The sequence below is a fragment of the Drosophila albomicans genome, chromosome 2L (assembly GCF_009650485.2).
Source record: "Drosophila albomicans strain 15112-1751.03 chromosome 2L, ASM965048v2, whole genome shotgun sequence".
In the NCBI taxonomy this organism is placed as follows: domain Eukaryota; kingdom Metazoa; phylum Arthropoda; class Insecta; order Diptera; family Drosophilidae; genus Drosophila; species Drosophila albomicans.
In genome coordinates, this window is record NC_047628.2 from 1,083,724 (window position 1) to 1,105,000 (window position 21,277).

General features: G+C 36.4%; 1 protein-coding gene across 2 annotated transcripts in view; it reads left to right on the forward strand.

The window, feature by feature from the left end:
• The first annotated feature begins 8,772 nt into the window (after positions 1-8,772).
• LOC117565260 (alpha-2A adrenergic receptor) overlaps positions 8,773-21,277 on the forward strand; it is a 14,434-nt gene continuing 1,929 nt past the window's right edge. Inside the window, exons 1-4 of one of the 2 annotated variants that reach the window (XM_034244280.2) lie at positions 8,773-9,167; positions 12,992-13,618; positions 15,773-16,437; positions 16,495-16,748. In XM_034244280.2, coding sequence (XP_034100171.2) covers positions 13,091-13,618; positions 15,773-16,437; positions 16,495-16,748 — 1,447 coding nt within the window. In that variant the 5' untranslated portion in view covers positions 8,773-9,167; positions 12,992-13,090. Of the gene's footprint in view, positions 9,168-9,962; positions 10,072-12,991; positions 13,619-15,772; positions 16,438-16,494; positions 16,749-21,277 lie in introns of those variants that run through there. The other variant, XM_052002022.1, reaches the window with a different exon arrangement.

The window sequence follows — 21,277 nt, forward strand, 5'->3', positions numbered from 1 at the left end:
ACTATTGGGAAAAGGACTTTCGCCTTCGGCATGGACGGAATATTATTCCTGTCCACCACGTCCAGCTTGGCCCCCTCCCACAGTCCGTCCAGTTTGGGTACGGTCGCTTGCAGCCACTGCAATGTTGGGTCGTCCTTGCATGTCAGGATCTTGACACCATTCATCCAGCCAGTGCCTTCGAATGTAGGCATTGGACTGTCTGGGACATTCTCCATCCTGACAAACAGTGCGTCGACCAGCTTACTATGGGTCAACGGCCACCGCTCTGCAGACATTTTCCCGTTAGGGTCCCCTCTGTCTATGAGAGCAACGGCGAGATGCCGCCTGGCAGTTTCAGCAACCGTTGCTCTCTGTCTCGTCTTGTTCGAGTCAGTGTTGGTGGAGCCAGGTGCTCGCAGCCTCTTGCTCACTGGGGCCCCTTGCTTGGGACTCTCAGCGGACCGTTGGCGCTTGCTTGCCATGGACTCCACCTTGTTGTTGGCAGGGCCGGTAGAACCGGTCTGCACTTTAGTGTCTTTTGGAAGGGGGCTAAGTTGGTTTTCCCGCATCCACGTGTTGGCCCAGGCAAGCCTCTCCTGGGGGTGACTGAAGAGGAAGACGTTCCCCCTCCACCGTAGAAATTGGCGCAGCGCTCTTTTGGTCCGTGTCGGTTAAGACCACAGCACCCGCGCGCACCAACCTCGAATTTTTGGTGGCAGTGTTGTTACAACTGATACGGCCTGCTCCCGCCGCCTCAGAGGTGTGACCGCTGGCGACACGCAGAGAGGATCTCTCCCCCGTGCCCGCCGGTGGTAGCAGTCACGCGTTCCACCGACGTTTGGGCTGACATCCCAGCCCGGGTTGAATAGTTTAATGAGTCCATTCTGAGACCATTTTGGCTAATTTTGTTCTTGGGAGCCCCCCATAGCGTTTTCAGTCTGACCGCCAGACACCTCGTACCTTGGATTCTGCTACTTATCTTCAGACAGATGCCCGAAAGATAAGGAACAGAGTCCTCAGCTAGGATCTGCAGTTCCTGAAATATCGACGTATAGTAGAGATCTGCTACCCGTTGACAATGAGGTAATACAGATCCTACCCAGCCAGCACCCTCGGGGAGGGTTCAGCAGAGGATTTCCGCAAATTTTTCCGCTAATTTTTTTTTTTTTTAGAAGCTCCAGACCATAGACCATAATTATGGGCGAATAACAAATTACCAACGAAGTCTAAAATGTTTTAAAATATGTTTCAGTATTCTAATTAAAAAATAAAGTCAATTTAATGATACCGTACAAAAAAATGTAAAAATGCCGCACCTTGCGACTTTTTGCCCATAGTGCAGTGTGTTAAGACTGCATTCTGGTTGCGCATCCCTGGGTAGGTAGTCATTACGACGAAGACGTGATTGGTTGCTCAACCTTGTTAGACCTCTCGCCAGGTGGTTAGGGTGCAACAGTAGCTTGGTAAAGTACTTTTCCTTCTGTTCTGCGATCACTTCTTTGACTGGTAGGATGTTTAAGTCGCGTTGTATGTTTTCGTTGCGAACGTACCACGGTGCCCCGGTGATGGTTCTCAAGATCTTCGACTGAGCTCGCTGGACTACATACATATGTCAATATTACTATTGCTGGCATTCCCCCATAACTGGGAGCCGTATATCCATATAGGTTTTAGTACCGAGTTATACAGCAGGACTTTATATTCAAGGCTAAGGGGAGACCGAGCGTTGATAAGCCAATGAAGGCTGCTGGCTTTTAGCTTCAGGTGTGTTCTTTTGGCTTCAATGTGCCGGCGCCATGTGAGTCTTCTGTCGAGGTGTACTCCTAGATATGTCACTTCGTTTGCTTGCGGGAGTAGAGTGTTGTTTAACGTTAGCGGCGGGCAGTTTTGCCTGTTCAGGGTGAATGTAACGTGCTTGCATTTTTGTTCGTTCACTCTAATTCGCCAATCTGATAGCCTTTTCAACATCGACCATATGAAGAGCTAGCTGCGCAGTTGCTTGCCTCGGGCATTTTAATAAGTTTGGTCTCCTAGTGAGTTGAAAAAACTGCATAAACTCATCTTCAGCTACAGTGAAGCGAGGGGGGCAGTATACAGCGGCTAGTGTAAGTTGGTTGCCAGTATTTAGTTTTATATTTATAGATGATATTTGATATTTATAGATAGATGTGGCCTGTAGGTAGTTTTTAGCAAATTTGTTATGATAGTAGTGCTTAATACGGCTTCTGATTAGAATTCCAGTCCCACCATGTGGTTTACCGTCTGGATGATTTGTTGCATCGAAAGTATATTCTTGTAGTTGAAAATTGTATTTGTTTGTAAGGTGTGTTTCTGAAAGCAGCATTACGTCGATTTGATTGTCGAGTAGGAATTGAGCTAACTCAAGTTTATGCTGCGAAACGCCGTTAGCGTTCCACGTAGATATCCGTAGGGGACTCATTATTTGGATTGTTGTGAAACCAGCATTTGAATCAATAGATTTTGGTTTTGCTTTTTGGCTGCTCCGGCGATTGATGCTGCTGAGCCATGTTCGGTTCTTGGTATGCTGATTGCATAAATTAACTTTTTGAGGCAAGGGTAGCCGGTCCTGATTTTAAAGCGCTTGCGTATGTCACACTTTTGTCAGGGTTAATAGGTCCTAGTGAGGATCTGGCTACAGTCGAGAAGAAGACTTCAGGGTTTGATCGGAGACTTTCAACGTTTTATTTTGGGTGCGGGCGGTAATTCCTTTTTGATGGATGCGGCTTTTCAGATCCTTATAAACTGGGCAACCTCTATAGTTAGCAGTGTGATTGCCGCCGCAGTTGCCGCACTTTTTCGAGTTGCAGTCATCTTTGCTCGCTGGGCAGTGTGCGGAGTCATGAAGCTCTCCACAAACTACACACACCGGGCGCAGTTTACAGTATGACCTTGTATGACCATATTCTTGGCAGTTCGCACATTGTACCGGACCATTGCGTTTGTGCGGTTCCTCAACTGTAATTCGGCGGTGCAGTAGGAACTGAAGATTATATATAGGGTGCACTTCGTTTTTCTTCAGGGGCCTATTTTCTGGCTCGAGCTCAACCTTAAAGAGTGGCTGCGGCTTTTTATCCCTGTTAAGGATATTGAAAACTGTCTTTGCGCTGAATCCCTTCTCTTGTAGTGCCTTTGTTATCTCTGCAGGCGTTACTTCGGATTCTATACCCTTAAGTACGACTTGCAAGCCCTTGCTGCTTTTAAGCTGATACGTGTAAAAGTTCTTTTTATTATCGGTAAGATATTTCGATAATACTCTGTAATTGTCTTCAGACTTTATTTGAACTTTTGTTTCGTGAATGTTGCCCTTTACATGGGGTATTATGTGGAAGTTATCCTTGCCAATAAGCTCAATAATTTTGTTGACGAGAACATTGGAACTTTTTTCTCGAATATAAATAGGCGGAGGCTTTGGCTTCCTTTTCTCGACTTCAGTAGATTCGGCCGCCTCGACCTCATAGGCGTCTGCCAAGATTTTGAATCGGTTCGAGTTCATGTTCGTTTCTATTGCAGCTAGGCTAGCATTGCCACGGGTTATTTTGCGTTGAGAATTTAGAGGGCTCGTCTTCCTTTTAATTTAAATGTAGCGATCCATACCAGTCTGCACAGCCGGCTTAATATGTTCATTGTTTTTGTTCTGTTCTGTTCGGGCAGCGCAGCGACAGACGTAGTAATGTTTGCACTGCTAGCTGATGATGTCATTAAACGCGCTATCGATTGTTATGGTTGACGTTGTCAGCGAAATTGCGGTTCTGGTTACTGCGCTCTTAGGCTGCAGAGACATCGATGGCAGCGAGGGAGAGCATGAGCGCGCTCTATTACTCTCTACGTTTAAGAATTCGGTCGAGTTGGGGGTAATTGACCGCACTTGATCAGAGCTTGCATTATTTTCGGTCGCTTTAAAAGAGAAGTACGCGTTGTTTATTTGTTGTGAGAGCCGTCTCTCGTCTTGCTCACGGTGACGTTGTGCACGAATGTCGTTTTGACTCATTGTAATCGGGATTGATTAGTTAGAATTTTATTATTATTATTATTATCAAGAAATTACCTGCAATTATAAAGTGCGGATAATTTTTGTTTGTGTAAAGCAATAGCTACAAACCCTTCTGCTTAAAATCTCTTTTATAATATGAGATAACTTAAATAATGTGAGATAACTTAAATAGGTATTTACATATATACAAATGTGTGCACTTATTCTAGTTATGTACAGTAAGGATAAACTTATATGCTGTTGTAAAGGTTTATGGATTTAAGGAATTGGATAGTTGTGGTTATATTCATAGGATCTAATATTTCTTCTAAAGTTTTTTGAAGGAATTTATGTCTGTGTTCAATGTAGGTTGGGCATTCAAGGAATATGTGAGATATGGTGAGGTTAAGGTTACATTGTTGGCATATGGGTGGAGGTGTTTTATCAAATAGGTGGCTGAGTGTCAGTTTAGTGTGTCCTATTCGGAGTCTCATAAATTTGATGGTCTCTAATCGAGAAATAGTTGGTTTTAAAAGTTCATTATTGCTCTGTTTTTTTGTGTTAATAAGTTTGTAGTGTATAGATGTGTTGTTCCATATAAGGTAATTTTGGTCTTTCATGTGATTGTTGATGTATTTAAGGGTAGTAGTTTTTTACTGATATTAAAGGTAGTGCGGTTGCTTGCTTAGCAGCTACATAGGTCTGCAAGCTCGTTGCCTATGATGCCGGAGTGGCCTGGGACCCATATCAGAGTGAATTTGTATTTGTATTTATAGATAATTTTTTTGATTTCTAATGTATAGTATGTAGAGTTATTTGGGTTTTCAAGAGCTGTAAGGGCTGAGAATGAGTCGGTGCATATAGCGAATTTTTCTGTTTGTTTTTCGGCATATCTACATGCGTGAAGAATGAATGCTCCGAAGGCTATTCTAATAGCTGAGTGGTATATCGTTTTTATTTTATTTAGTTTTGACTTGGGTGCCCTTCCGTATAGAAATAACCCATAATCAATTTTTGACATGATTATTGAGTTGATTACATAAATAATAGATTTAATGTGGCAGTTAAAGCTAGTGCTAGAGAGGCATTTTATAATATTTAGTCTTTTAGAAATTTGTATTACTAAATGATCTATGTGTGCGTCCCACTTATAATTATTAGTTATAGTAATACCCAATATTTTTAACGATTTTTCGTTTTTTAGATGGAAAGTGCTAAGTACTTTGAAGTTACATTTCTTCTTACGACAAACGTGTAAATATTTGGATTTAAGGATGGAGAGGCTGGCTCCAGTGTAATTGCACCATTCTTGAATGTCTGTGAGGAGGGTGGTTAAGTTTATTGACGTGTCTCTTCTTTTGTGTCTATTTATAATTGTGTAGTCATCTGCGTATGCCGTAAATTCGAATGATTTGTGAAGACTTATGATTCTATTGTGTTTGTTATAGGCAATTGCAAAAACGATTACGGATAATGGTGATCCTTGTGGGATTCCATTCTCAAGTGGTAAAGGTTGGGATTGTGTGTTTTGAATTTGTACGCAGATTTTTCGATTAGTTAGGAAATTTATTATATATTTGATCATTTTTGGTCCTAACTTTTAATCAACAAGTTCATCTATGATAGTGTGAATTCCTATTTTGTCAAATGCTTTTGAGAAGTCTAGCGAAATTATAGAAAGGTGACTTTTTCTAGATAGTGTGGTGGTAGTCAGATAATCTAGCGTTGCTAGACAGTCAGATACCGATTTACCCTTTCTGAAGCCCATTTGACGACTATCGAGTAGCTGGCTGTTGTTAACTAGCCACCATAGTCTTTTAGAAATAATTTTATCAAGGACTTTGGATGGACAACTATTTAGAGATATAGGACGATATGAAGGTATTTCTGCTTTGCTTGAATCTGGTTTTAATATTGGGATGATGTTGCTTATTTTAAATTGTTGAGGGATGTGTGCATTGAAGATATTGTTGTAGAACTTGAGTAGCCTTAGCATTACCGAATCTGGTAGATTTTTATACCCGCTACCCATAGGGTAGAAGGGTATTATAACTTTGTGCCGGCAGGAAATGTATGTAACAGGTAGAAGGAGGCATCTCCCTATAAAGTATATATATTCTTGATCAGCGTCAACAGCCGAGACGATCTAGCCATGTCCGTCTGTCCGTCTGTGTGTCTGTCCATCCGTCCGTATGAACACCTAGATCTCAGAGACTATAAGAGATAGAGCTATAATTTTTTTTTCAACAGCATTTGTTATGTTTGCACGCAGATCAAGTTTGTTTCAAATTTTTGCCACGCCCACTTCCGCCCCCGCAAATCAAAAATCGAATAACAAGCGTAATTGTAAAGCTAGAATTGCGAATTTTGGTATATACAATAACTATTATAGTAGTTATGATTCCTGAATTTGGTTGCGATCAGATAAAAATTGTCGAAGTTATTAAAGAAATTAAAGAAATAATATGGGCAAAAACGCCTACTTACTAGGGGTCTAATTTGCTTTGGCCGACAATCTGGTATATTGTGCCGTCTATGGTATATTTTGAATGCGGTACTATATCGATTTAGCTTTCTTACTTGTTTATCATTGGGTAACTGATTCGGTCTCTACCTGGTGTTTTGACTTTAAGTTGGTTTATGGCGCTTTTCAATTCAATAATAGAGAAATCATATTCTAAGGGTTGGGTTAGGAAGGAGGTACTGTGGGAAAAATTGTAGCTTATGTTTTCTTTGGGTGATCTGAAGGTAGGATGGAAGTTATTGTTGAGTGAAGCATTTGACCAGAATTCACATAGGGCTTTGGAGATATCATATTTGTTTGTATAAGTGTCGGATGTATTACTAAGGTTAATGAGACAATGAATCTGGAAGTTGGTTTTGAGGCCACAGAATCTATTGATTTTTTTCCAAATTGTTGGAATTGGAGTATGTGGATTTATGTCTGAGGTAAATTCGTGCAAGGCTTTACGTTTTTTTGTTTTATTTCTCGTTTAAGTATTGCGTGTGCTTTTTTGTAAGTTATTATATTGGTAGTGTTTATATTATTACGTAAGTTTTGCCAGGCTAATTTTTTTTTTGTTTTTAGTGTTTGAAGGTCAGTGTCCCACTATGGGACCAGTTTGGAAGAGATTGGATGATGTTGTGGAATGGATAAATGAGCGCTGTGCCTTATGATGGAGCAAATGTGGGCGTTTCTTGGTTTATTTGTTAGCTGGGAGGCCTGTTGTCGGAAAGTTGTTTACTGAGTTTTTGATAGAGAGACCAGTTAGCTTTATCAATGTTGAATTTAGGCTTAATGGTGGAGGAGTCGGTTGGTTCATTTTCAAAGAGTTGGATTAGGATCGGGAAGTGGTCACTAGTGTCGATATGATTGTAAGTATCTTGCAGTGAATGGAATGTAACTGGTTGATTTGATTTTAGATTGTACGGTAACGGCGATTGAGTCAAAGCTTTTATTGCGAATTTGGGTTTGTTGTTGTTGTAAGGAGTTGTGAAGCCTAAGGATGGTTAGAGTTATTTATGTGGTAGAGAGTGAAGTTTATTGGGATGGGAATACTATTATTAGAGTGGAGGTGTGTATCTTGGATGGATATTATTTTGGGGTGGTGTTTTTTTATTAGTATTTGTAGGTGGTTATAATTATTAAGGTATCCATTTAAATTTAATTGAAATATTTTTAGCATTTTGAGAATAGGAGTATAGGTGGTAGCACAATAAATACACATCTGCATGCGACGACGTTTCTTGTTTTTTAAATCTAAACCAAAACTAAACTCTCCCACACCCAGCTGTTCACCCACCACAGGAATTTGTTATTGGTCAAATGCACACCAAATTCTACTTTTATCTAATTTTGGGTTGTTCGAATATTTTTGAATTCAGCACTGAGACAGTCGTAGCACATTTCATATTCAACGTAACGCTTGTTATCGGGTTGAGCTGATTTCTTGTTTTGATTTCGGTTATTAAATTCTTTAGTTTTTAAATGTTTTTATATTGCATTTTAACAGACTGCTATTGATAGCCTTCGTAAAGAACAGTTGGCGGTGGAAAAGTTCAAGAGAAGGTGTTTTAGAGACGCATCAAATTCCTGCTACTGCTGATTCCATATACAAACATTCTAAATGTATAGTTCTGTACTACATACTTTTTATATAACGGTGTTTCGTATTTTTGACAGATTTCTATTAAATTATTGTGTAGACAAACACACATGCAGTATCTTTTAATCTTAAGTTCAGATTAATGATGTTTTACATTTATAATGGTATAAAATAAAATAAATTATATGAAAGGTAATTTTTTTAATGTATTAAAAATTATTTAAAATTTTGGCGCGTGACATACATATGTATATATTTTTTTTTTAGATTGTCATCATACGAAAGCTAAGATACGAAGAGTTGGCAATACTGCTTCACCTAAAAAAGTTACTTGCCTTTAAATGTGAGATATAGCTCATATTCATAGCTTAGCCTATGAAATTAAAATCAAATTTTAATCATTATATAATATATAATATAATATATATTATATTAATTTTTTTAAAAGACAAAAGTAGTTTTTTTGTTTTATTTACTTCATATTTTTAGATTTCAGATATTTAAGTCGTAACGAATGATAGCGAAAGTTTATCGGTTGGTCGCCCGAAAAAAGCTTTGCATTTCCTCGTAAAAGCTCTGTTATTTCCGATTCCTTGGCGCTCTCTCGCTATGGGTCTCTCGTGACTTTTAACTCCGGACTCGCCTCAGGCTTCTCAATCACCATAAATTTGACAGTCACACAGGACAGTCTTCTGCTGTAGTCTTTTCGTGAAATGTGCGTCGTCAAGAAGCTTTTTTTGCACACAGCACATTCAGTTTTATTTTAGTTTTGTTTTTCCAACATACAGAAATATAAATACATTTTATACACCTACATAACTACGACATTGCATAAAATAATGTTTCAACAAAAAAATAAATGTTTCAAGACAAATAAAATTATTTAAATGCTTTGCCAATGTACATATGTATTTGATAAACTATAACAAAAATAAAATCAGAACAACAAATACGCATCCGCGAGATAGGAGGAAAATAGATGTGTTTGAAAATTGCAGTGCCTTCAATAATGTAAAAATAACAAAAAATCAACTGTTACACCAATTTCTAAGATGTACTTTACTTCAAATGAAGTGCGCATCAGTTAATGTGTAAGTTATTACGTATACACATACACACTGAGTCGTAATATGTGTATGTACATAGTATGTGCAGAGCGTGCTCCTTAAAAACATTGTGCTGTTGATCCATCTTTAGATACTACCTGTTATGAGGTTTTTTAGAGCCTCAATATGAGTGCGTGCGTAAGCACAGTAAACTTAAAAAAAAACACTATATGTATATATTTATGTAATATATCTGTTGTTGGTTTTAGTATTATAGAATATACGGACAATAGCTGCACTGACTGCTACATATTTATGTACCCACAGCTGTATACTATAGAAACTTCTTTATTTGCGTTTGATGAATATTATACAATGCGGGGTAGATTCAAGACTCTTGGCTACTTGCTGGTTTTCAACAATACATGAAAGCCTTTAGTATAAACTACCAAATAGATACATATGAAAAGACCGATATGTAAGAAAATTCGAGTATGTTTTATAAAAATTCTATAATAACTTTCAAATGATGTGGCAAAATACATGTCTGTATACATACATATATATGTATTTGTAAATATTGTGAATTTTTAAAAGATTTACCAATACATTTTATTAACTAAATAAAATTTGCCTCATCAGCAAGGACCATTCAACAGGCTATTCTTACAAAATAATGCCAGCTTTACATGTTTATGTTGATTTTAACGTACTATATTAAAATTCACACATTTTAAACAGATTAATGCTACGTCAAATCATCTAGCAACAACAGCCACAAAAAACAGCAAAAAGCAAAAGTGTCGACGTTAACAACACTTGCATACCAAACATAAAAAATCCACGGCGGCTAAAATACTACCACCATGAAACTTGATACACACTAATGTCGACTGCTGTCCCAATCACACAAAATAACACAAGAGCAAAGAACAACACCGGCATCGAAGTAAGCCACACATACTCTCAAAGCTCGCTTTATACTAAGCTTTTGTATACAAAAGCATACATGCATACACTTACGCAAGCACTCTTGCGCATGATACAATTATACAAGGTAGTCCCGTCGGCAAAAAATGTCCGTTATCTATACCATACATAAATGCGAGTGGAACGACTCCGCCTACTGAGTGCGAAAGAATCGACAGTAGAGATTTGGGATTAACCCTTAAAAAGAGTTGAAATGTTTTTTATAATTTAATTTTTTATAGTTTAGAAGTTGACAGTAATCGTTGTTTTTGTTTTTGATTACTAATTTTTTTGTTCAGGTTCTTCATTCTATCATAAAGTTCATACATATATAATATAATTGCAATCTCACATTTTTGTCTTGCACAAGGGTTAATATTTAGGGAAAAAATCGTCCACATACAACCTATCCCTTCAACAAGCGCGCGCGGACTGAACGTTAACGGACTGAAACCGAACGAAAAGGCGCACGACGGGACTACCTTGTGTTATTGTATCATGCTCTTGCGCACATTGACAGCTGCTTAATCATTCCCTGTATCAGCAGATGAGGGTGACTCACGCCGTAACAGTCAACATTTTATTAATGCAAGCGCTATATCCAATGATGATATCAAAGTTATCCTGGCGATGATTCCAAACCTTAGGAGTTTCGTTAAACATTTGTCGTATTTGATTTGATGTAGTTAAAATCATGCAGTACGAAATAAGATTTAAGTTTACGTTAAGTTATCTTAACATATGCATATTCGTCTTAGCGAAGAAAATAATGTCATATTAGGATTATATATAATGCTATCCTGCTACATATTTTCTTTACACATTTGTATTTCCCAGTCAAATAAAAATATCATTCATCATAACGAAATCAAAACCTATCAGCTATCGCCCAGCGGCCTCATAATATAGACCTATTACTTTAAAATCGTGTTTATCAAAACTATTCAGAAAATGTTATTCCAGTTATAATAATTAACTTCGGAGCCCGTCTAATAAGATTCAGTAGCAGGCTATTTGCAACCAAATTCCAGAGGAGAGAGATTACCCCACTCTGGTGAGTATCACTAGACGGTACTCATCGGTGGATCACTGGTGCCGTGTTGACTGAAGTAAGGCCCATCATAATGGTAATGTCAAGAAAGACCCCCAAGGCATATGCTTTATAGTGGTCTGAATTTTTGATGCAGACTAGAAGAGCATGGAGAGCAGTCTCGATAGACTTGCCCTTAGAGAACACATGCTGGTCAGATCAGGTCAAGTAGTTTCTCCAAATGTTTTAGCAAATTGTCCTTCAGGCTGATTGCTCTGAAGTCATTGAGTCTAACACGATTGCATTGGGACGCCTTCATCACGAAAATGATCTTAGAGCTCTTCTAGAGAGATGGATTGCAGATAATTGCTTTATTTATTATATTGTTGGTTATTAGATCAGCGAGAGGGGTCATTATCGGGAGCTGGGTGTCATTATTCTGATCACGTGCTGCTTGCCAGGTTCATCGACCTTCAACTTTGTTTGAGGCGGTTATTTTCAGCCAGGACAATGTTGCATATTAGGATTTTGACACCGTTCAGCCAACCCGCTCCTTCGAAAATAGGCTTTGGGCTACTTATTATAATGTAAAGCGCAGTTCCCAAATGAAGAAAATTTTGCGAAAATGCAAAATATTTCGCAAGTTTCACAAATTCTCGAGTGATCGTTTTTAGCAACCTAAATTTGGCACGGAAATGGAAAAAAACAAAAATCTATGGCCACACCAGTTAAACATTTGCCTATTAAATAAATGCAATTATTTAAAAAAAAATTAGATGAAATAATATTCCTATTTTTATGGCGACAATATCCCAAGCGCACATTATTTCAACTTCATTGCACTATATTTTTGATTTCAAATTTCATATGTTTCAAATGTTAATGTGTTTCGATTCATGAGAAAATGCCTCAGACGCTTTCTTTTTATTTTTTTTTTTAATTATTCATCTTTATAGTTCGCTTCACTTTGCGAATATGAATGGGAATATTAGGTTGTCTATTTTTTCACATGTGACACTGCTTATTTGATATCCACATACATTCAAGTATCGGAGTATCGATTTTTTTGCTGGAAACTACGGAACGAAATTACGCCGCAAAAATTTAGCAAGGCCATTTTTTTATATGAAGTTGGGCGGAAAAAAGTCGATTTCACTCTCTTTAGTGTAACTGCTTGCATCATAGAATCGCATCATTGAAGCAGATGCACCTGGTCGAAATAGGGTATAAACAGAGTATTAGACTTATCTGTAACAGACGTAAAGTATCGTATGTATCGTTAATTTAAAAGAAAGGAGGCAATATCTTTAATACAACTTTATTTAACATTAAAGTTGCGCGCTAAGTGTGTCCGTAGACTTTTTCTGGTTAGTGTATATACATACACATCCATACGTATGCTGATGCATGAACAAGGTCTCAAAAGCTATAGCTATTTACATACAATTTGTTTTGGACACCACTTGTTTATTTTTGCACGTTAAATAAGTTGGTTTTTGCAAGCGTAGTTTTTATGCTACAGTATTTATTATTCCTTAAAATCTGGTTGCTATCGGATAAAAATTGTACTATGTATACATATGTATGTTTTTAAGAGATTATTTTATACCCAAAAAAAGGTTGCTGTATTCGGGGGATTTAAGTGTTTTGGTTGACTATCTGGTATATTTAAAACTCCATGCTATGTATTGAACGTGAGAGTATATAGATATACTAAATATGACGTTCGGTATATTTTGGTAGTTTTTATATATTAATTTGGTATATTTTAAGAATAATATCATATATATCTCTGAAATCTAAAATTGATAAATGAAATTCTGCTAAAAACTTAATTGTATTTGTTGTTTTTTTTTTTTGTTTAAAACAGCTAAAGAGCCTATAAACTGAGTAAGCAATGAGGCAGCTGGACAAGCGCTACAACGATCGGCAACGCCAAGAATTAGTAATACACATCTGTTGTTGAAGAATGAATGACAACAACCTGCAACAATGGTGGGAAAATACATACCGTCGACACCAACAACTAGAAGCCACAGTCGATAGCAATATTAATATCGTAAGCCAAGGCAATATCAAAACCCAAGTTTTGCATTACACACTTCTTGACGACAATTCTTATGATGGAGGTGGAAGTCTTGAACCTGGAGGTCATGATTTCGACTATGATAATTACGGAAATTTCACGATAACAAATTCTTATGGCCCAGAGGCTAGTGGAGACACTGAACATGCTATTCCATCGATAACAATCTTACTGTTAGCCATTAGCTATGGTTTGGTTGTATTCGGTGGGGTTGTAGGAAATTCTACGTTGGTACTCACACTGTGCTCGGCCTCATCTGTAAGATTGAGAAATCCACTGTTGTTGGGTGTATGCATTGCGGATTTACTAGTTACAGGCATATCAGCACCTGTCACACTCCTGAATTTAGCCATGAATCGCGGAACCAGATCTCTACCTCTCTTACTTTGCAAGCTTATACACTTTGTTCAGGTAAATTCTTTGATGCAAAAATAGTTCGAATACAGAATAATACTATTTCATTTAAAATATACTATAGAGTATATAAAATGATTTCCTAAATAACATCTATAATTTTTATCTTATCACAGCCAAATCATAAAGACAACTTATGATTGTACATACATATTGTATATGCATATATGTATGTACATATATACCAAAAATTTTGATCCTAGCATAAAAACAAGTAAGAAAGTTACAGTCGAGTTACTGTGAGATACCCGCTACCCATTTTGAATAAAAGCAATATATTTTGCGGTATTATTCTCAAAATATACCAAATATACTACAAAAATACTAAAAAATATACCAAATGGTATATGTGGTATATCGATATAGTACCGCATTCAAAATATACCATAGACGGCACAATATACCAGATTGTCAGACAAAGTAACTAAGACCCCCAGTAAGTAGTCGTTTTTGCCCATACAAAAGTATTCATTTAATACATTCCACAATTTTTATCTGATCGCAATCAAATTTTCAGGAATCACAACTACTATAGTTGTTATTGTATATACGAAAATTCAGCTCTAGCTTTAAAATAACGCTTGTTATTGCGATCAGATAAAAATTGTCGAAGTTATTAAAGAAATACTTTTGTATGGGCAAAAACGCCTACTTACTGGGGGTCTTTTTTGTCTGACAATCTGATATTGTGCCGTCTAATATTTTTGAAAGCGTATACCGCAAAATATATTGCTTTTATTCAAAATGGGTAGCGGGTATCTCACAGTCGAGTACACTCGACTGTAGCTTTCTTACTTGTTTTGATTTACGGGCGCGGAAGGGGGCGTGGCAAAAATTTGAAACAAACTTGATCTGCGTGCAAACATAACAAATGGTGTCGAAAAAAAATTATAGCTCTATCTCTTGTAGTCTCTGAGATCTAGGTGTTCATACGGACAGACGGACAGGCACACAGACGGACATGGCTATATCGTCTCGGCTGTTGACGCTGATCAAGAATATATATACTTTATAGGGTCGGAGATGCCTCCTTCTACCTGTTACATACATTTCCTGCCGGCACAAAGTTATAATACCCTTCTACCCTAAGGGTAGCGGGTATAATTACGCTTGCAATTCGATTTTGTATTACATACAATTGCTGGAGGCTTTCTATTCTATGGGTACTACCCATTGGGTAGTGTCAACAGCCGTCTGCAGCCCGTCTGTCTGTCCGTCCGTATGAACACCTATGTAGATCTCAAAGACTAAAAGAGATAGAGATCAAGTTTGTTTAAAATTTATTACCTGCCTATATCCGCTTCCGCAAATGGAAAAAATCGAGGCTAGAATCGTGATTTTTGGTACGTACAATAATAAATACAGTATTTAAAATTTCTGAAAATTTGGTTGCAATCAGATAAATATTTTAGATGTTATTGAGGAAATATTTTTGTACTTCAATTGGGTTCCTTTGGCTGACAATCTGGTATATTTTGTACTCTATGATATATTTTGAATGTATGTAGTACAATAACGATCACGGTTGCCACTTTTGGTACAAATGTACCAAAACTGGTACATTTTTTATGCGTTGGTAAATTGGATCACTTTTTTTCATTTTGGTACATTTTTAATATGCCTGGTCTAGAATTTAAATTTTTCATAAAATTTTGTGTTCACTCATATTATTTTAACAAATGGCTCTGTTCCACCAGACACAAATTTTGTATCAGTTAGAAATTGAACCATGACTAACACTGGAAAATATCTCATACAGTCGATTTGACAATTGAGAAAATATGTATGCGCCAATCTAAGGTCTATCACTACGTAAACAGTTATATACTGTGAATCACAATTTGTGAAATACAAAAAATCTTTCGTGAAAATATTTGTGGTACATTTTTGGTAAAATTGGTACATTTTTCAAAATTTTGGTACAAAAAATTTTTTTTGATGGCAACCGTGATTGTAATATAATATATTTTACGAATTGCTTTTATTGAAAATGTGTTGGGGGTATCTCACAGTCGAGCATACTCGGCGATAGCTTTCTTACTTGTTCACTATTATTTTAAAATAAAAAAGTATATAAAACTAACATGATAATTATAATGAATACTTCGTCGACATTATACAATTATCCATACATATATTTTATATCCGCAGGTTATGCCAGTAGCCGCAAGTACTATTTCATTCTTCATGCTCTCTCTGGATCGTTATGCAACCGTTAAGCATCCGAGGCTGGCACAATTAAGACAGCGTCGCCATCTGCACGTGTCATTGGCAATGCTTTCATGGATTACTTCAGCAGTCATAAGCATGCCATTTTTATTTGCGTATAAAATAATTGCAAAGTCAGTGATTATTAAGGGCTCTGGTGCAAGCACCAGTACAACGCCAAATCCCGTTAGCATCAGCTGCACGTCTGAATTAGGTGCTAACAATATGTTCATGTCATTTATCATATTTCATACGATAGTCGTATTTATTTTACCCGGTCTCGGCGTGTTGCTTAACCACTATGGAGTTCGTCGAAAGCTCTGTGCATTATCATTGACAGCTCGTGCGGCGCATGGTGAACTGCCGTTACCGATGCCGATACTGCGTCGTCAAACGCACATGGTTATTGTTACAGGATGTGCCAATGCTCAACACGCAGCATGCGGCGGAGTCACAACTGTAGATGATACCTCAAACGGCAATGTTGAAGGTCAAATTACAGTCAGTCCTGGAGATATTCAATTGCATAACTTAAAACCATGCTTGCCAGGATCTAGCGCGGCCTTGGAGCCCGGGTCTTATCGCTCCAACAACCCTATATCACCAAGGTAAAATAATTAGATAATTTCATATTTATGACTATAATTATACTTAACACCATGCAGAGCTATGAGGGAGATTCGTGCCCATTCACAACGGCAGCGTATTCATCGTTCAGGACGCGGACCCGTCACACCTGGTATACCTCTACCACAAACGTCGACGCTACGTTCCCGTCGAGATTTGGCAAATATGCTAGTTGCTTCCGCCTTCATCTTCATTGTATGCTGGGCGCCTCATGTCTTCTGTATATTCTATAAGAATTTTGGCTATAAGCAATACTGCAGCAAGGCTTCCATATACTTTAGTCTTTTACTGGGTAAGATACATTGTTTCAACTGTTTACTAAATATTTAACGATTAAAGGTAACCTTCTTGATCTATCTTTCTTACTCTCTATTAAAAAAGTTTTGAGCGTTTTGAATGGTATATTAGCCAGTTTATTGCTACAGTAGAAGTCGTATACCAAGACTACCTATTCGAAAATACAATTTTGTTCATTTGTACTGAAGGGGTCAATATACCCGCTACCCACAGGGTAGAAGGGTATTATAACTTTGTGCCGGCAGGAAATGTATGTAACAGCATTTGATATGTTTGCAGGCAGATCAAGTTTGTTTCAAATTTTTGCCACGCTCACTTCCGCTCCCACAAAGTGATGAAAAACTCGAATAACTAGCGAAGTTTTAATGGTCAAGTCGCGAATTTTCGTATATTTTGGTGTATTTGGTTGCGATTAGATAAAAATTGTCGAAGTTATTAAAGAAATACTTTTGTATGGGCAAAAGCCTATTTACGAGGGGTCTCAAATTCGTTGGCTGACAATTTAATTTGCTCTCATATAATAGAGTGAATGGGAAATTTCAATCGAGTCTTTAGATTCTTTCTACATATAAACGGCTTCTTTTGCGCATTTCTACCATTAAAGTTGCTTTACCGGAGTCATCTCGCGGTGCTTTGCACTGTCTAATGACTCACATGCACCATTTCTGCTATTTTTCGATGCGAATACGCATTCTTAAAATGAGTTATGACGTTTTCGCGCTTCTCAATTATGTATTGTTTGCAGACGTATTTTACAATACCTAATATGTATATTTGATATCCGAGAAAAGTGTTTGAAAGTTATTTTTTCAATGTCTTCCCATGTAACTGCAAAGCAAGTAAACAACTCCAAAATACGTTTATGGACGGTTTTGTTATTATGATGTCGTCAGGGGAGTTGAAGCCAGTTTATGGCTCAGATATTTTTGAACAAAGAGCGTTGCACCTTAGCTTCAGCCGGTATTCGAGGACGTGCTATCGAAACTTATTACACTTACTTTTTATATTTACTATGTTCCACAAATTAATGCATTACAACATCAACAATGTGTTGTCGACGGTTCTGATGTTGCGGGAGTTAAAAGTTTTGATGCTATATACACTAACCAGGAAAAGTCTGCGTACACACTTAACGCGCAACTTTGATGTTAAATAAAAATAGTTGAATTGCATTTTTTTTTTAAATTAACGACACATCTATTATAAAAAATTATAAAATTGTTTCAGGATATCGTCTCACGCGACATCTCTCAGAGAATTACCTATATAAATATGTGAAACTATTGAAAGAAATAGATGAAGTAACATTCTTTGCACATTCCTATGTCGACACAATCTCCAGCAAATTTTGTTTCAACGTGTTTGAAATATTTTTTTATACCCGCTACCCATAGGGTAGAAGGGTATTATAACTTTGTGCCGGCAGGAAATGTATGTAACAGGTAGAAGGAGGCATCTCCGACCCTATAAAGTATATATATTCTTGATCAGCGTCAACGGCCGAGACGATCTAGCCATGTCCGTCTGTCCGTCCGTCCGTATGAAACACTGGATCTCAGAGACTATAAGAGATAGAGCTATAATTTTCGACAGCATTTGTTATGTTTGCACGCAGATCAAGTTTGTTTCAAATTTTTGCCACGCCCACTTCCGCCTCCGCAAATCAAAAAAATCGAATAACAAGCGTAATTTTAAAGCTAGAGTTGCGAATTTTGGTATATTTAATAATAACTATAGTAGTTATGATTCCTGATTCCTGAAATTTGGTTGCGATCAGATGAAAATTGTCGAAGTTATTAAAGAAATACTTTTGGGCAAACACGCCTACTTACTAGGGTTCTTAGTTGCTTTAGATGACAATCTGGTATATTGTGCCGCCTATGGTATATTTTGAATGCGGTACTATACCAATATACTAAATATACTGTTTGTTATTTTTTTTAGTATTTTTGCAGTATATTCGGTATATTTTGAGAAAAATATCCCAAAATATATTTCTTTTATTCAAAATGGGTAGCGGGTATCTCACAGTCGAGTACACTCGACTGTAGCTTTCTTACTTGTTTTAATTTTAAATTTCATATGCAGACGTGCGACAGTATTAATAAATGCTATTTCTCAATGTCTTACAGGCTTTTATTTCATAGTTTTTAAATTCATTATTTTTCATTTTTTTCATATGTGGAACCGCCAGTTTGACAGCTACATACATACTTTCCATTCGGAGTACTTAATTTATTGTGTGTATTCGATATTCTACTGTCGATGCTGTATTTTTTCCAAGCTGATTCGGAGCATTTCGGTCCCAAAAACACAATCATGATATTTCGGATCCGCCACAACTGTGTCGTACAGAAACACACTTACTCGGACACAAGCACACAAGTTTATTGCAGCGGTAATCAGTCCTTATTGTCCCAGTTCATCCTATTTACTTTTAACAAATACAGTGAACCAAACCATGAAAGATGCTGTCCGAGCACCCTGTGATATTGAATGCAAAATGAATTTTATTGTAATAGTTACCACTGTGTTGCGAAACAAGGAGCATTTGATTAAGCTTGAAAAATTCCAGTACCTGCTCGCTTTTGTTGCAGACGCAATTCAAATCCGCAAGCAAGTTAAAGTTTCCAATTAACAAATTGTGTTCCAGTGACCCTGAAGGATTATTTGGAGAGCTAGAGCCGGGCCGAGAAAAATTAATTAAATTTCTTAATCTGACAAAGTCTTCAGGTTAGCGTGGGGCCACCTCTGATAATTTGTTGTTGTCTATCTTTTCTAACGTTTTATGAGATGCTCGAGGCACACAAAAAAAAACAAGGCGATTGCCAAGTTTTACCTGTAGCCTTGGATGGGATACACGAAGATACATCCAAGTTTAACGTTTTTGTCTCCAAAAGAGTTTCGCATGTTCATGAATGCATGATTTGAATAATTTGGCATCATGTGGCGATTCAAATAAACGTCTGTCCTGACTAAAGTCCAAGATGTGGACTGACGGACTAGAATTCGTGCATTTTACCAGTGCGAAATAGACCAAAGGGACTGCTCATCCTGTACACTTTCCTGTTCGACGTGACAATTTACGAAAAAATTGTCTTAAAATACTTTGATATTTAACATTCATTTTAAATTAAACACTTATTTGGATTAATAAGTGATTTATTAATGAATACACCTCAGAAACAAGTTTATTCCAATTGTATTTTTAACGATCGTCAAGATTCTAGCTTGATCAGATTGAAGTAAAAAGTTTCCTTACCCTCAAAATTATTCTTTTGATTTATATTATGAAGATTAACAATTTGGCCGCGGCCCATACTTTTTGCACGCTACTCAGATCTCAGATACTGTAACAAATAGTGCTATAATTCATTTTGGCAGTACTTATTGAACTCTGACATGTTAAAACAACAAGTAAGAAAGCTACAGTCGAGTGTGCTCGACTGTGAGATATCCGCTACCCATTTTGAATAAAAGTAAAATATTGCGGTATTATTTTCAAAATATACCGAAAATACTAAAAATATACCAAATATTATATTTGGTATATCGATGGAGTACCGCATTCAAAATTTACCATAGACGGCACAATATACCAGATTGTCGGCTAAAGCATCTAAGACCCCCTAGTAAGTATGCGTTTTTGCCTATATAAAATGATTTCTTTAATAACTTCCACACTATTGTTATTAGAGTATACACCAAAATTCGCAGCACTAGCTTTAAAATTGCGTTTGTTATTACTATTACTATTACTATTACTATTACTATTACTATTACTATTACTATTACTATTACTATTACTATTACTATTACTATTACTATTACTATTACTATTACTATTACTATTACTATTACTATTACTATTACTATTACTATTACTATTACTATTACTATTACTATTACTATTACTATTACTATTACTATTACTATTACTATTACTATTACTATTACTATTACTATTACTATTACTATTACTATTACTATTACTATTACTATTACTATTACTATTACTATTACTATTACTATTACTATTACTATTACTATTACTATTACTATTACTATTACTATTACTATTACTATTACTATTACTATTACTATTACTATTACTATTACTATTACTATTACTATTACTATTACTATTACTATTACTATTACTATTACTATTACTATTACTATTACTATTACTATTACTATTACTATTACTATTACTATTACTATTACTATTACTATTACTATTACTATTACTATTACTATTACTATTACTATTACTATTACTATTACTATTACTATTACTATTACTATTACTATTACTATTACTATTACTATTACTATTACTATTACTATTACTATTACTATTACTATTACTATTACTATTACTATTACTATTACTATTACTATTACTATTACTATTACTATTACTATTACTATTACTATTACTATTACTATTACTATTACTATTACTATTACTATTACTATTACTATTACTATTACTATTACTATTACTATTACTATTACTAT